This window comes from Leucopleurus acutus (assembly GCF_964270905.1).
Source record: "Leucopleurus acutus genome assembly, chromosome: 5".
NCBI lineage: Eukaryota > Metazoa > Chordata > Mammalia > Artiodactyla > Delphinidae > Leucopleurus > Leucopleurus acutus.
Window position 1 is genome coordinate 8,387,589 of NC_139147.1, and position 17,360 is coordinate 8,404,948.

General features: G+C 46.5%; 1 protein-coding gene across 3 annotated transcripts in view; it reads left to right on the plus strand.

Annotated features, from left to right (window-relative positions):
- Nucleotides 1-1,779: 1,779 nt before the first annotated feature.
- The window catches only part of HLCS (holocarboxylase synthetase), a 196,701-nt gene continuing 181,120 nt past the window's right edge, over nt 1,780-17,360 (plus strand). For all 3 annotated transcript variants that reach the window (XM_082840106.1, XM_082840108.1, XM_082840107.1), the window contains exons 1-2: nt 1,780-2,001; nt 6,205-6,342. In XM_082840106.1, the coding sequence (XP_082696232.1) occupies nt 1,807-2,001; nt 6,205-6,342 (333 nt within the window). In that variant the 5' untranslated portion in view covers nt 1,780-1,806. The remainder of the gene's footprint in view (nt 2,002-6,204; nt 6,343-17,360) is intronic.

Genomic DNA, 17,360 nt, shown 5'->3' on the forward strand with positions numbered 1-17,360 from the left:
TCCGGAAGGGACCTTACCCCCTTCTCAGTTCATAGTGACCCACTATGGTCCCCACCCTTTGTAACCGAGAACTGGTTGATTCTCACGTTTTCCCATGATGTTTTCTGAGACCAAGACATCCTGAAGCATCTAAGGGCAAACCTGGAAAGTTCCCATCTGGCCAGATGGGGTTATGGTGCCTGTGGGAAGCAGAGGGTGCAAAGCTCTTAAGGAAGTTGGAAAAACTAGGGATGCTTGTCTCCTTCAGGTAGAAGAGATGACCTCTCCATTCCTAGCTGGGCGGGGGGAGAGGCTGGTCCTTAGAGCCATAATTTAGCAAACTCCAAGAAGGCTATGTGAAGTGCTCTTCTAGTAGAACATTAGGGTTAATCACTCTGGTAAGCCTTTTCATTTTCTAAATTCCTGACTGCTTAGCCCTGTGTAATCCTGGATGGGAGGAGTCCCTCCTCAGATGAGACTTTTGCTCATTTGTTCCTCCAGTGACACAATTTTAGGTCTTGTTACTGTGCCAGCATCTACTTCCCAGCTGCCGCTGCCCTGTAGGCACATGTAGGATGTGGCTTCAGCCCTGCTCATCGCTTCCTGTCTTTTTACAATTTTTGGTCCACTTGATGCTTATCTTGTTTTTGAGTCCAGTTATTTCCTTTTGGTTTCTCTCTCTTTTTAAATGTATTGTTGCTATATGCAACGAGAAGAATTTTCTATGTCATCTGAGAGGAAGCCTGAGGGTCTGAAAGTGGGCTTCCTATACTGCTGTTTTAAAGCAGATGAATAAAATGGTCAGGGTACTTAAAAATCAGCCCTGGGATTAAGAAAGACTTGGAAGTGGCCTCCCTGACTGCTTTTACTGCAATATGCCATCCACTTACATCGAATGCCAGAACAGGAAGCAACCTAGGGAAAACCTCTGCTCTGTGTCAGAGCTGTTGAGGACCCTGTTCTTTACCTACTGCCTTTAAAAAAAAATGAGGTTCCGGGGAGAAACCTCTGTCAGCATGAGGAATCATGATGCCTCTCTCAGGGGACAAGAACACTGAATCCTGTTTCACTTTCTCTACTGATCTTAGGATATCGCAGTGAAACTGGTGACCCGCGTATTCAAGAGCACCAGGCCGCCTTTTCAGTGCTCCTCTGTCTTCAACTTGTTTCCTGTCCTTACTTTAAGAGTCCAGAAATACACTTACTATTGCACTGTATGAATTTATGTCATTTATCTTAAAGTCCTTTTTGCATGAAGGCCTAGTATAACCTAATAAAAACAGCCTCACCTCATCTTCCCACTTGGACTGGGCAGCAGTTGTGTGTATCAGCACACTTTGGCTCCTGGTACGGTGCTGGCTGGTTAATGTCGGCTGCTGACGTTATAAACACATGCACAGCCCCTTCCTCATTCCGCCTCCCACCCCTCAAGCAAAGGAGGCCAGACTCTGGCTTAAGCGGGCTACCGGGCTTACCCCCCAGGTCCCCAACCTACCTCACCGCCCGCCTTCTCCCTCCATCCCGTTACCTCCACCCTCCACCCTGAGTGGCTTCCCCTGATCCCCTCCCACTCACCTCCCCGGGCACGGCCTCTCTTCTCCCTCCATCACCTCCCTTCCCCACACCCCTCCCTCCAGTCCAGGCCTCCCATCTCCCTCCATACAAACGTCCCCCTCCCCCGCCACCCCGCGGCCTTCTCCAGCCGGCGCGGCCTCTCCCCGCGGCGCAGCCTCTTCCGGCCGGCGGGAGGGCGGGGCCGAGCGCTCTGGCGGGCCGGCCGGTGGTGCGAGCGTCCCGGGCTCGCGCTCCGCCGCCGGCCGGCCGGCCATGCTCATCACGCTGTGCTACCTGTACCTGTGGGCGCGCTGGGGGCACGGGCCCGCCGCGCTAGTGCGCACCACGGTGCAGCAGCTGCGGGCCTCGCGCTGCTCCTTCACCTTCTGCCGCGCGGCTGCGCAGCCCCGGGGCGCCCGCGTGTGCCTGAGCCGCGGCGGCCGCGTCTTCTGCGTCGGCGAGAGCCAGGTGGGCGGGCGAGCGCGGGCGCCGGGGGGCGCGGAAGGCGGGGCCGGGCGGGGCGGGGGCGCGGCCTCGGGGTCTGCCCGGTGCCGGAAGCGCCCCCGGGACCCCGCGCTCCGCCATGGTCTGTGCAGCCCGGGGGCACCCTCTGCGCCGCCGGGAGGTCGCGAGCGTGGGGTCTGGGGAGCGGCAGGCTCCGGGGCTCCACTGCACGCGATGCCCATGGAAACCTGGATGAGACCGAAACTGTGACAGGCGATCTGGTCTCCTCTCCACGGGGTGCCGGCGCGAGCGTATGGTCGCCTGGCTCTTGGCGGTGCAAAGTAGGCTTGTGTCTGTGTGCTTGTGCGGAGTCGATTAGCACCTGAGCAGTGCCCACCTAGAACCTCTTTCCTGACATCCTCTCCCGCCTACCCTGTGGGCTGGAGTTTGGTTGAACCTGATTTCAGAGAAAGACAGCAAATCCTCAGCTTTCTGTCAGGTGTTCCCGAGGTGACAAAAACTGCCCTGTCCCCCGCTCCTGTCAGCTGCGTCATTTACCAGTCGGGCACCTACTGATTATCTCTGAATCTTTTTAGTTTCGGTTTGCACACAATCTTGTCTTTTGACCCAATACTTAGCCTGGTGGCTATAAGGCTGTAAGTTCAACCGGCTCTGTCACCCACAGTGTGACCTGGGGCTGTCGTTTGATCACTGCAAAACCTCAGCTCTCTTTCTGTGAATGGGAACAATAGTTCTTTCCACTCAGCTATCAGAAATGGGCTTCACAGTGCAGTTCTGTGCAAATTTCCATTGACTTCACCCACTTTGTCTTTAACATTTAAAAGTGTTTTGCTTTTGATGGGTTTCTTGTCCTTTCCTCTTCCTTCTGGAAAGTTCGATCACTCATAGCATTAAAATGAGATTTTCTTTGTGTGTGAAACCATACACCGTGTGGGAATTAAAATCTTATCTCAGGTTTGAATATTTTGTTGAGGTTATGCTTAGACATGGGATTATACTTTGATGCTACAAATCAAAAATACCCATCTGGGACTTCCCTGGTGACGCAGTGGTTAAGAATCTGCCTGACAATGCAGGGGACACAGGTTCGAGCCCCAGTCCGGGAGGACCCCGCATGCTGAGGAGCAACTAAGCCCGCGCGCCACAACTACTGAAGCCTGCGCGCCTAGAACCCGTGCTCTGCAAAAAGAGAAGCCATCGCAATGAGAAGCCCGCGCACTGCGACGAAGTGTAGCCCCTGCTCGGCGCAACTAGAAAAAGTCTGCAAAAGCCCGCGGGCAGCAACAAAGACCCAACGCAGCCAAAAATAAATAAATAAATTTATTTATTTATTTAAAAAAAATGCCCATCCTTGTTGGTATACTATATAACACAGAATATGATAAGTTCTAAGAGAGTGCATATGTAATATCGCCTAGGTGTTCATTCATTACATACAATGGACTCCTGAGGGAAGGAGGGCTTAATTCTTTAAGGAACCCTGACTGAGAAAGATAATAAAATGAGGAAAAATTGAGGGGTGGATTTTTTTATAGTAGTGGTTTCCAAACTGGATTCATTTACTTAAAAAGTAACCTCTAGGGACTTTCCTGGTGGGGCAGTGGTTAAGAATCTGCCTGCCAATGCAGGGAACACGGGTTCGATCCCTGATCGGGGAAGATCCCACATGCCACGGAGCAACTAAGCCCATGCGCCACAAGTACTGAGCCTGCGCTTTAGAGCCCGCGAGCCACAACTACCAAAGTCCCCACGCCTAGAGCCCGTGCTCCACAACAGGAGAGGCCACCCTGATGAGAAGCCCACACAGCTCAAGGAAGAGTAGCCCCCCGCTGGCTGCAACCAGAGAAAGCCCGCGCGCGCAACGAAGACCCAACGCAGCCAATCAATCAATCAATCAATCAATCAATTTATTAAAAAAAAAACACCTGTAAGAGATTTAGATTAGAGTAGAAATAATGAACATCCAAAAAATAATGAGATGCAAATGTCTCTAATTCTCTTGGGAGACAGTTTTACTTTTGCACACCTCCATGACTTTATTGGGCTTCTGTTAGCTTTGATAACTGTAACTAATGCTCTTCAGCCCTTGCTGACTGCTCCAGCAGGGTGTAGGGACACCTGGGCCAAACCCGCTTTGGGCTTTTGGGGTTTTTGTAACTTGCTGTCCTCCTTAGAGCTTTGCCCAGAAATCACTGTCTCACAGAGATGTCCCTGAGTTTCCAGACTAGATGTGACCAGCCAGCTCTGTATGCTCATAGACTTTAAATTGCACTTCATATTTCCAGTTTTATTATTTTTTTATTGTGACTTTTTTTTTCATTTTTTAAATTGAAGTGTAGTTGATTTACAATGTTGTGCTAATTTCTGCTGTATAGTGGAGTGGTTCACATATATATATATATATATTCTTTTCCATTATGTCCGGTCTTTATCCTTTTCTCCCTAGGAACTGGGTCTGTTTAGCTAAGCAGCTTGACCTGTAATAGTTACTCAGTATTTCAACAAATGAAGTAGTGGTTGTTGAGTTTAAGCTCTGATGTTCGAGGCCTACAATTGGAAAGTTTGACTATTTGTGATTAGCTACTGTTACTTAAGATTGCAGATATCGTGGGGCTGGTGATTTGGTTCAGTACATACCTATTGCCGGTCTACCTGGGCTGGAGTAACTTTACAGAACTGAATCTTACGCCTTTGCTGTCTCCATACCTTATATACTTAAAATCATATGCATAAGTACTGAAAGTGTATGTTTATATAATTGAAGGTCCCCCAAGGACTGGTAAGTATCACCAAAGAGAGTTTATACAAACCAGAAATTTTAAGCTTTTTGTTTACTATACACATTTTCTATGAGTAAAGTGGACAGTCTGTCTTTTGTTTTTAACTATTATATTGATAATTATGTTTACCCATAGGAGGAGTTTTTATCTCCCTCATTTTCATTCATTAGTTGGTTCAACAGATATTTATTAAGCTGCTGCTTTGTGCCGGGTTGCTAGGCCTGGTGAAAATACTTTCTGTTCTTCCCAGCAAGGGCAGATTTGAACTGATAAGCAACTATGGAGCTGGACCCAAATGCCTTTTTTTTTGCGGGGGCGGGGTGATGATAAAGCCCCCCGCCCCGGACGGGCAGCCTTAGATTTCAGCTTTTTCTGCTAAGGATGTGCCTTGTTTTTAGTGTAGATTAACGTACAGTCCTTTTAGAGAAATTTCAGGAGAAGAGCAGAGACTAATGGACACATCCAATCTGCTAACCAATCTTTTTTTTTAATTAAAAAAATTTAAATTATTTTTGGTTGCGTTGGGTCTTTGTTGCTACGCGAGGGCTTCCTCTAGTTGTGGTGAGCGGGAGCTACTCAGTTGCTGTGTGCGGGCTTCTCATTGTGGTGGCTTCTCTTGTTGCGGAGCACGGGTTCTAGGTGCCCGGGCTTCAGTAATTGTGGCACGTGGGCTCAGTAGTTGTGGCTCGTGGGCTCTAGAGCTCAGGCTCAGTAGTTGTGGCGCACGGGCGTAGTTGCCCCGCGGCATGTGGGATCTTCAGGACCAGGGCTCGAACCCGTGTCCCCTGCATTGGCAGGCGGATTCTTAACCACTGCGCCATCAGGGAAGTCCCTGCTAACCAATCTTGATGCTGTAATGGCTGGAGGAAAAGGAGGAATAGCCCTTCGGGCATCTGTCAGTAACAGGCTTCTGTTGACCATCATGCACTTCTGAGCCACCTCATCTTTTCCTTTCCTTTTGGCCATGCTGAGCAGCATGTGGGATCTTAGTTCCCCGACCAGGGATCAAACCTGTGCCCTCTGCAGTGGAAGCACGGAGTCCTAACCACTGGACCGCCAGGGAAGTCCCTGAGCTGCCTCATCTTTAAATGTGCTGCCAAGTTGTAATTTGGAAGGTTCCTACATGCTCTCACCAGTAAGGAATGGTGGGAATAAGTTTCAGAATTAATTGCTTGATAAGAAATGTCTAGAGATGTTAAAACTCTCATGAGACATCGAGGGATGTTGCAGCTGTTTAAACAGTCACAGTTAAACAAAAAAATGCAGGGTTAATATGGTCTATAGGAAAGCATCCAATGACCTTATTCATTTAGATGCCACCTGGAATTGCAGAGGCGGGGCTGTCCTGGATGTTGATATAAATAGCAGTTGTGGTTTGAAGTCATATTGAATCCTTCCTTTTTTGTGTTTCTTTCCCTCTATCCAGTCCATTGATGACTTGAACAAATGGGCCCTGTTTCTGGTTTCTCCTTTTATACTTGAAGCAGAACACATAGCATTTGTGACAGAGAGCATTTGGGTGCAAGGTGACACTTTACAGAGACCATCGTCCTCTTCGGAAACTGTGAGTACCGTGTTTTTCATTTGTGTACCATAATCAAAACTAATTTGGTATTTTTATGAGTGCTCTTTCCTGGCCTTTGTGATTGATTCCCTTTCTTTTCTGATATTTTGGGTTAAATAAAAATATATTAGTAGGGAATTCCCAGTGATTAGGATTCGGCACTCTCACTCTCTCACTGCTGGGCCCAAGTTTACTCCCTGGTCAGGGAACTAAGATCCCGAAGGCTGTGTAGCATGGCCGGGGGTGGGGGGGATATTTTTTATATATATATATATGTAAAATTACTTTCACCTGTTTCTTTTTAACTTTTTTTTTTTTTTTTTTTTTTTTTTTTTTTTACGGTACACGGGCCTCTCACCGCTGTGGCCTTTCCCGCCGTGGAGCACAGGCCCCGGACGCACAGGCCCAGCTGCTCCGCGGCATGCGGGACCCTCCCGGACCGGGGCACGAACGCGCGGACTCTCAACCACCGCGCCACCAGGGAAGCCCTCTTTTTATCTTTTTAATGTGGCTGCTAGATTTAAACCTACCTGTGTTTTGGGACTTCCCTGGCAGTCCAGTGGTTAAGACCCTGTGCTTCCACTCTACACTGCAGGGGGCACGGGTTTGATCCCTGGTTGGTGAACTAAGATCCTGCATGCAATGCGGTGCAGCCAAAAAAGAAAAAGAAAAAAGCTGCCTGTGTTTTAAGTTGTTTTGTGGCTTGAGGTATGTTATTGCGCAGCACTAATCAAGTCTCTCCCCAGGTCATAGGGTACCGCCCCACAACTTATTGCTTCCAAAATCAGATGATTTATATTGCCGCATACTTCCTGGAGATTTCACCCCAAGTATTCTGAAAGCACTTCAAACTCAGTAATGTGTCCCACACTGGTTGTTTATATTCCTCTGCTGGAAAAAAAGAAAATCTCAGGTGAACACCCTAAACTGTGCTTCCTTTCACCCCCTCCTGCGTCCTTCCTACCATTCGGTTAGGAGTTCTACTAATTCCACTCCCCAGGTGTCTCCGCTTTACTCCTTCACTTCCATCCCTCCTCATTCCATTCTCTTCTTCATTATCTTTTTGTTGAAACTGTGAAGATGTCATCCCATCTTGGGTGCCTTCAGTGCGGTTTCCTCTGGATGGCCGGTTATCTTTCTAGACACACGTCCAGTGGGCTTGTACTCTGGCGTAACTCTCCATGGATGCCTTCTGACCAAAGCCAGCACCTCTCAGGTTCATGGAAATCTGACCCTAACCCCCCTTGGGTGCTGCTTCTGCTTGGGTGTCTGTGACGAGTCCTTTCTGCCTTCACTTACCCACCGTATGTTCCCTGCCTGCCGCGTGGATAATCCAGGAGGGGTTTTGCTGATGACAGAAAGCCATAGTCACTGGACCTCCATCTCACAAACACTGTCTTTAAGAAATTATATTGGGGACTTCCCTGGTAGTCCATTGGTAAAGAATCCGCCTTACAGTGCAGGGGACGAGGGTTCGACCCCCGGTCAGGGAACTGAGATCCCACATGCCGCGGGGCAACTGAGCCCGCGCGCCGCAACTACTGAGCTCGCGTGCCACAACTACGGAGCTCGCCTGCCTCAGCTGGAGCCCAGGCATCACAGCTACGGAGTCCTCGCGCCCTGGAGCCTGTGCGACACAACTAGAAATAGAAAAACCCCTCGCCACAACTAGAGAAGCCTGTGTGCCTCAGCGAAGATCCTGAGTACCACAACTAAGACCCGACGCAGCCAAAAATAAATTAAATAAATATTAAAAAAAAAAAAAGACATTGGATTTGGATGAACAAAAAGGAAGAGAGGAATAAGACTGGAAATAATTGACTACAACTCAAGGTGGATAGAAATGAGAGTTAGGAGATAGGTGAAGTAAAGGAGAGCAGGAAACTCTCCTTTGTTTGGGGCTCGGGAGGGGGCATAGGATTTGGCAGGTAGCCTGAGAGTAGCCTAGTATGCTACGACATTATGTTTTCTCCTGCAGGTTCCTACTGTTTTATTAAGCCTTATAATACTTATGATAATAATTATAAAATTTATTGAGCCCCTGCTTGGCATGTATATGTATTACCTGTAATGCTTACAGTTCTACAAGATATTATTATAATTTGTTTGTTTTTGTTTTTTTTTTTGGCTGTGGTGTGTGGCATGTGGGATCTTAGTTCCCCAGCCAGAGATCGAACCCATGCCCCCTTCAGTGGAATCGTGGAGTCTTAACCACTGGACTGCCAGGAAAGTCCATTATTGTCATTTCTAAAGATAAGAAAACTGAAGTTATCAGATTAAAGGTTGAAGTTTTCTTTTTTTAAAACAATTTATTTATTATTTATTTTTGGCTGCGTTGGGTCTTTGTTGCTGTGTGTGGGCTTTCTCTAGTTGTGGCGAGCGGGGGCTACTCTTCGTTGCCGTGCGCGGGTTTCTCATTGCGGTGGCTTCTGTTGCGGAGCACGGGCCCTAGGCGTACGGGCTTCAGTAGTTGTGGCGCAGGGGCTTAGTTGCTCTGCGGCATGTGGGATCTTTCTGGACGAGGGCTCGAACCCGTGTCCCCTGCATTGGCAGGCGGATTCTCAACCACTGTGCCACCAGGGAAGCCCTTGAAGTTTTCTTATATATTCTTTTTTTTTTTTTTTTTTTTAACATCTTTATTGGAGTATAATTGCTTTACAATGGTATGTTAGTTTCAGCTTCACAACAAAATGAATCAGTTCTTATATATTCTAATGCTATATATATTTAGTAAGATTTCAATTTAAAATGAGGGCCAGAACTTCTAAAATATTGCAATTACATAAAATATTAAATATGCATGGATTCCTTTTTAACACAAAAATATGACTGCTGTGCTCTTAATTTCCTAAATTGTTGTTACTTAGTGTATATCTTTATACACATAGCATTTAAAATATTTTATTTATTTATTTATTGTTTTGGCCACGCTTTGTGGCTTGTGGGATCTTAGTTCCCCGACCGGGGATCGAATCCTTCGGTGGAAGCACGGAGTCTTAACCACTGGACTGCCAGGGAAGTCCACACATAGCATCTTAAGCAGCACAGTTACTGTATTATGTAACGTACAGTCTAAGCTGTTGTAACAAATGATACCCAGCCCATAGTGGTTCAACGAAGAAGTTTACTCATCTCTGAAGGCGTGGTCTTGCTCTGGAAGGCCATCCAGGGACCCAGCTCCCTTCTATCTTGTTGCTCTGTTGTCTCCCCTCTGCCATCCTTCTTCTTTCTCGTGGTGGAGGCTGGTTCCTGCTACCCCCCCGCCCCCCCACTGCCAACCTCATGCACATCCCAGAATGGGGGACAAAGAAGGACGGTAGGGACCAACCAGGTTCCTCTTTAAAACTGTGATCTGGAACTTTCACTTGTCACTTCTGCTCCCATCACTTAGCTGCAGGGGAGGCTGAGAAATGCAGTCCATAGCTGGACAGCCATGGATTCGGTAGAAACCTGGAGTTCTGTTATTACAAGGGAGAAAAAAAGGCTAGATATTGGCAGATAATTAGCATTTCTGTCACAGTTATTTAATTTACCTTCTAAGGGTAATTTAATTAAGATCTCGCTTAATGGCGGTTACTTAATTCTTAATTTTCTGGGGGTAAAATGATGCCTACCCACCAAGGGTACTATCCAGTTAACTCATCGTTTTTGTGATCAGAGGGTTTGGTGGGTCTTGCAGCCAGGAGCTGGAGATGTCTAGAGCCATATGTTGGACCACTCTGGCTATTACACAGAGTTCCATTTTGTAAACTGGGCTTCAGATCTTTTTTTTAAAAATAAATTTATTTTTATTTATTTATTTCTGGCTGCACGGGGTCTTCGTTGCTGCGCGAGGGCTTTCTCTAGTTGCGGTGAGCGGGGGCTACTCTTCATTGCAGCGCGCGGGCTTCTCATTGCGGTGGCTTCTCCTGTTGCGGAGCACGGTCTCTAGGTCCGCGGGCTTCAGTAGCTGTGGCACGTGGGCTCAGTAGTTGTGACTCGTGAGCTCTAGAGCACAGGCTCAGTAGTTGTGGCACACGGGCTTAGTTGCTCCGCGGCATGTGGGATCTTCCCGGACCAGGGCACGAACCCGTGTCCCCTGCATTGTCAGGCAGATTCTTAACCACTGCGCCCCAGGGAAGTCCCTGGGCTTCAGATCTTAAAAAGGAGTTGATTTCACAGGTCTCTGTCTTCTCGGTCTGCTGTTACCATTCAGGTTGATTGTTTGATGGGATTTTGCAGATTGGGGGCTCTTATGACTATGTATTTTTCACCTAACTCTAAAGTCATTTGAATTTGACAGGATCCTAAGATATTTAACAGCAAATACATTATGGAGGAAAGACTTTTGAACTTGTTGAGACCTTACATTCTTTCCCATTTTTAGGATTGTACAATACCATGCTTACAGATGCAATACCGTTCTTACAGCTGTCAGAAAATGACATCTTTTGAAAACTTTGGATATCTCAGTTGGCTTGCATCTGTTGTCATTTTTAAAGATAAGAAAACTGAAGTTATCAAATTTATTTATTTATTTATAAATAAATAAATAACAGCAAATGAATGAATCTCAGGAATTAAGTTTAAAAAATGTAGCATTCACATATTCCTATTTTCACTTTTTCTTTCACTAACAGATATTTATTGCACAGTAGACTGTGTTCTAATTATTTTGGTAGGTGCCATAGTAGATACCAATGGGTTGTGGCAGATTCAGCTCAATTTTCAGTATCTTCTGTGCTTACATTAGCAGTCCTGTTCTGTAAGAATCTCTGACCCAAAGAACTTACACAGTTCTCTTATTGCAGAAAGTTCACTCATGTTCCTATTGTTCTATCAAGGCCTTCATTCATTCCTCCATCCAAGGTTTACTGAGTGCCTATTATGTGCCAGATTGTGTACTAGGGCTGGAGGTATGTCGTATGGAGATGAAAGATGCATTTAGAGACGACAGTCACGGTCATCTTAAGGAGCTCACAGTGTCAGGGAGAAGACAGCTAAGGAAAGGAACAATTAAAGTTCATTGTGGGGCTTCCCTGGTGGCGCAGTGGTTGAGAGTCCGCCTGCTGATGCAGGGGACACGGGTTCGTGCCCCGGTCGCGGAAGATCCCACATGCCGCGGAGCGGCTGGGCCCGTGAGCCATGGCCGCTGAGCCTGCGTGTCCGGAGCCTGTGCTCTGCAACGGGAGAGGCCACAACAGTGAGAGGCCCGCGTGCCGCAAAAAAAAAAAAAAAAAAAAAAAAAGTTCATTGTGAAAAGTGCTCTGGGAAAGCAAGTATGGGGGTGATGGTGAATCTATCCAGATGTGGTGGCGTCAGGAAGGATGTTCCAGGGGAGGGAAGTAATATCTGAGTTTTTTTTAATTTTTTTTTTTTTTTTGCGGTACTGCACCCCTGAGCTAGGCAGTGTTCACACATCCTGTCTCTCTCTGCTGCATCTGCCTTCCCCGCCGAGGGTGTGGTTACAAGGACCAGAGCTGAGGTTAAACAGGGGACTTGGCAGATGGAGGATGCCTGTGGCCGGCACACACTTGTTCTGTTAGAGAGATTTGGGACATGTACGCCTGGAAGAGCTGTGGCTCACTAGTGACCTGCTGAGAAGCTGTGCATTTTACCTGTATTTCTAGGCAGAATATGCATGGGACCCTAATGGGTGAAGGTGGCATGATTTGTGTCTTACTAATATTTAAGATTTACTTGGTCCATCCATGACTTTCTGCTTAGGAGGAATACTGTCTTTTGTTCTGTCCCTTTTATCTATGTTCAACACACGTACGTTCCTTTTGTCTCCCCTATCTTTAGCACGTCTTGAAAGTTACTGACTTAATATATCTATGATCTTCATGCTGCTTGTTGTTCTTGCTTTTTGTGTAGCAAAACTGAATGTTCTTTAATAGTATGGCAAATACACAGGATACACAGATTGTGAAAGTTTTCTTTGCACTAATTAGGAATTTGGACTTTATCCTATGGACAGTAGGCTAAAACTTTTTTCTTTTCTTTTTTAAAAAAATTATTATTCTTTTTTGGTTTTCTTTTCCCTTTAAAAAAAATTTTTTTTAGCAGAATTAGCAGATTTGTACGTTAGAAAGATCACAATTCAGGCAGATTGGAGACTGGATTGGAGGAAGGCAAACCTGGAACAGGTTGTACTCCATGTGGGAACGGAGACAAGCCTCACAGAGTATTGGTAATAGGAAGGGGAGATGGGGCCAAATGTAGGAAATTTTTATGAGATGATGAGGGATTTGGGGGTGGATGGTGGGTCATTCCTGGAGACAGGGAATATGGCAGGAGGGGCTGGTGGAGGGACCCCTGTAAAGAATGCAGTTTTGCACCTTGTTTTAATCAGTTTTGCTGAAATAACAGGTGAGCTCAGAATTTCAGTGGCTTCTAACAACAGATTTTTGTTTTTGCTCATGTCACACGTAGGCTGAGCAGGTTTGCTGCTGCTGTTTCAAGCTGCGACTTCTCTAGGCTCTGCTCCACACATCTTTCCCTTGCAGGGACCAGACCAAAAGAGCATGTCTGTCTCACACAGAGTGGAGGAGTGAGACAGCTGGCTGAAACTCAGTGTAGTAGATTTAAGATGGCTGCAAATTCCTTTCTCTTATTGAGAGGTGGAGTCTTATACCCCTCTCTTGAATCTAGGCTGACCTTGGTGATTTGTTTATCTAATAGGATGTGGTAGAAGAGACATTCTGGGGCCTCCAAGGCTAGATCATAAGAAACCTTGCAGCTTCCTCCTGGGTTCTTGGAACCTAGCTCCCATGCTGTAAGGAAGCCCAAGCTGCCCTGTGGCAAGGTTCCCATGAAGAAGAACTGAGGCCCTCAGTGGACCGTCCTAGTTGAGTTCCCAGCTGGCAGGCGGCTCCAGCTTGCCAGCTGTGTGAGGAAGCCACCTTGGAGGTGGATCGTCCAGGCCCAGTTGAACCATCCTCGCTGATGCCATGTGGAGCAGAGTTGAGCCGTCCTCGTTAAGCTCTGCCCAAATTGAGATTTGTGAGCAAAATAAATGATGAGTGTAAGCCACTAAATGTTGGGGTGGTTTGTTACCGGCAGTGGATAACCAGAACACTTGGTATGTCTGTTAAAACTTCTCCTCTTCCTCGGGTTACCAACATCAGTGGGGCAGGGATATAAAGTGAACAATTGGGGATGCTAGAGCAGTACACTGTAGACATTGGGTCTCAGGTGCTTATGGAGCATCTAAAGAACACACATGATAGGGACTTCCGTGGCAGTCCAGTGGTTAAGACTCTGTGCTTTCATTGCAGGGGGCATGGGTTCGATCCCTGGTCTGGGAACTAAGACCCTGTGAGCTGCGTGGCCAAAAAAAAAAAGTTAAAAAAAAAAAGAAGAAGAACACACATAATAGAAAAAGGTTATGACAACAAGGGTATTTCTATTATTTTCTGATTAGCTCTCATTTATTCAGAAAATTAGAACACCTAGACCACCCTTTTTCTTGAGTTTCTGGTCAGTTACGGTTTTGCAGAACCACCTTAAGTCTCACCTGGGTCACTTTATTATTTCAGCTCTTGCTTGCTGTGGACTTGTCATATCCCTTACACTGTCACTTGATTTTCCAACACCCTTCTCTTAAGAGCACCATGGGGCATAGTATCTTTTTAAATAATAGAGTGAAAATGAATTTTGTAGTACTCCTGTATCCTTTCTGTTTTCAAACCCAAAAGGCATTGAGAATAACTGAAAGTAAGAAATAACCTCTTCCCCTTACTCCCCTGGTTTCAGATTCTTCACATCTCTGAGTGTCTAGCCCTCCTTCATTCAGTTCATTACTAGATGTTTAAAAACCTAGCATGTAATTACACTGATTTGTAAGAGGAGAAACAAAGAGCCAGAAAATTAGCAGTGTTGATGCTGTGACATTGATCTTATTCAGGGTAACTGATTGTAACTTGTATTTATCTGGGTTCTCTTGAGAAACAGAATAGAGGGTGTGTGTGTGTGTGTGTGTGTGTGTGTGTGTGTGCCCGCGCGCGCGCGTGCGCGTGTGTGCGCGTGTGTGCGTGCGCACGTGCATGCATCATACATACATATACATATATGTGTACATATATAGGGAGAGAGAGGGAGGAAGTGGCGGGGGAGAGAAACAGAAAGAAAGAGATTATTTTAAGGAATTGGCTCACGTGATTGTGGTGTCAAATCTGCAGGGCAGGCCAGAGGCTGGAAACTCAGGGGAGATAGATGTTGCAGTTTGAGTCTGAAGGCAGTCTAGAGGCAGAATCCCCTCTTCCCCTGGGAACCTCAGTCTTTTCCTTGTAAGGCCTTCAACTGATTAGACGCGGCTCATCCACATTACAGAGGATAATCTACTCAAAGCTGACTCATTTTAAATGTGAACCACATCTAAAAAATACCTGCACAGTCACCTCTGGACTGATGTTTGGCCAAATGTCCAGGTACGGTGGCCTAGCTGAGTTGGCACATAGATTAACCATCACCTAACTGGTTGTTGGGATTCCCATTGCCCGATTAGCTGCAGAACTTCAGCTCCGCACCTGCTGCAGGCAGCCTTGGGAAGGGCAATTTGTTGTAGAGAGTTTAACCCCATTCCGTTGGTCTCTGGATCCCCTTCCTGGTGCACGTGTGTGTTGAGTCGAGTGGAGTGGACACATCAGTGTAGTCACTGCAGCCTCAAGTCCCAAGCTCGGGTCATGGAAGGGCTTTCTGCAGGCTGCACGGGAGAGGAGGACATCCCCTTGTTTAGGGATGATCAGGGCTTCTTTGCCTTTGATCTTGGGGAGTAAGCCTTTTGCTTGACTTCCCCTTTCTTCCTCTGTCCCTTTGTCTCCAGCTGGAAGTGCATATGGGAAGTGGCCTGTTTGCTTTTAGCCACCGGGCGGATGGCAGACACCCTGGATGAGTCCCGGTGACACTGCGGCTTTGCTTTGATCGGGGCCGCAGTGCTGCTTGGAGGAGTTTGCATGGTCTGTGGTTCACGGACCACGTTCCTAGAAAAAGGAAATGCACTGAGGTGAGGAAACAGCCGGCCTAGTTGAGAAACTTGATCAGGGACGTGTGTATATATTGTTCTCTGGCTGCTTCCTGTCCTTCCCCCCTTGCTTTATCTCCTGCGTCTCTCCTGGGCGTGAGGATTTCATCGTTGGCTCCTTTTACAGGAAGTGCTTACTTTGAGGCACAGCTCCACGCCAGTGCCCGCTGCAGCAGGGTGTTACATCAACGTCTGAACAGCTAAATTCTGGGCTGTGTCTCCCCTGGCTGAGTATTTGTCCTTATTCTCTGCCCGCGATAGCGCTGAGAACAAAGATGCTTTTAGCCTCATGCAGGAGGTTGCGTCGCTCCTTTTCATGTTTCCCATTCACCCTCATCTGAAAAGTCAGCTCTTGCCAAGGCGATACTTTATCTTCTCATCCTCCTGAGCTGACATCCTTCCTGCATTCTCAAAGCTGGGAATCAACTAAATATTTGTCTGAATTGTAGACTTCAACTCTTCACCCTGGATCAAAGGTGTCCTATTTGAAATGCAGAGTCCTACGGAAGCGTTGGTCAGGCTGGCCCCTCCAGGTGAATCCTCCTCACTCTGGCTGGATGTCTGGGAGGAGGTGGGAGAAGAAGGTGGTGAAAGGGAGGGAAAGCTACATGTAGAGCTAGCAACTCCGAGGTTTCTCTTTCTCGAAACAGGCTAGACTGATTAGTGCGTTTCCACCTTTTGACCATAAAGGCTTGCATTTATTATTTTTCCCTCAAAGACACTGTTTCTCAACTTTAAAAATTATTGTTTGCCTAAGGAGAAAGGTTAAATTCAGTTTGAATTCTCTTTAAGGAGAAAAATGAAATACTAAGGCATAATGATTCTGTGGGGTAGTGTTGAACCTTGGAGGACTCCAGACTCTTCTTTTTCAAATTGAGATACAATCCACATACCATGAATTTCATCCTTTTAAAGTGTATAATTACAATTCAGTAGTTGTGCAGTCATCACCACCATCTAATTCTGGAACATTTTTATCACCCCCCCCGAAAAAAAAATTGTGTACCTATTTGCAGTCACTCTCCAGTGGTCCTGTCCCTGGGAGCCACTAATCTACTTTCCAACTCTACAGAGTTGTCTGATTTGAATATTTCATATAAATAGAATCATATAATATGTGACCTTTAGTGATTGGCTTCCTAGACTTAGCATAATGTATTCAAGATTCATCTACATTGTAACATGTATCAGTTCTTCATTCCCTTTCATGGCTGAATAATATCCCATTGTATGGATATATACATTTTATTTATCCATTTATCTGTTGATGGACATTTGGGGTATTTCTACTCATTGGCTATTATGAATAATGCTGCTATGAACACTTGTGTACTTGTGTTGTGTGTAGATGTATATTTTAGTTCTCTTAGGTATATACCTAGGAGTGGAATTTCTGGGTTCTTTGGAAACTCTGTTTAGCTTTTTGAGGAACTGATGAACTCTTCCAAGGAGGGTGCACCCTGTTACATTTCTACCAGCAGTGTACTGGGGTTCTGATTTCTCAACATTTGTTATTGTCCATCTTTTTTTTTTTTTGGTCACGCTTCATGATATTAGTTCCCTGACAGGGACTGAACCCGATTGGCAGTGAAAGCGTGGAGTCCTAACCACTGGACCACCAGGAAATTCCCTATTGTCCATCTTTTTGATTTTAGCCATCCTAGTTGAGGATGAAGTATCTCATTGTAGTGATTTTTTTTTTTTTAATTAATTTTTGGCTGCGTTGGGTCTTCGTTGCTGCGCGAGGGCTTTCTCTAGTTGCGACGAGCCGAGGCTACTCTTCATTGCAGTGCACGGGCTTCTCATTGCGGTGGCTTCTCTTGTGGAGCTTGGGCTCTAGGTGTGCGGGCTTTAGTAGTTGTGGCACATGGGCTCAGTAGTTGTGGCTTGCGGGCTCTAGAGCGCAGGCTCAGTAGTTGTGGCACACGGGCTTAATTGCTCCACGGCACGTGAGATCTTCCCGGACCAGGCCTCGAACCCGTGTCCCCTGCATTGGCAGTCGGATTCTTAACCA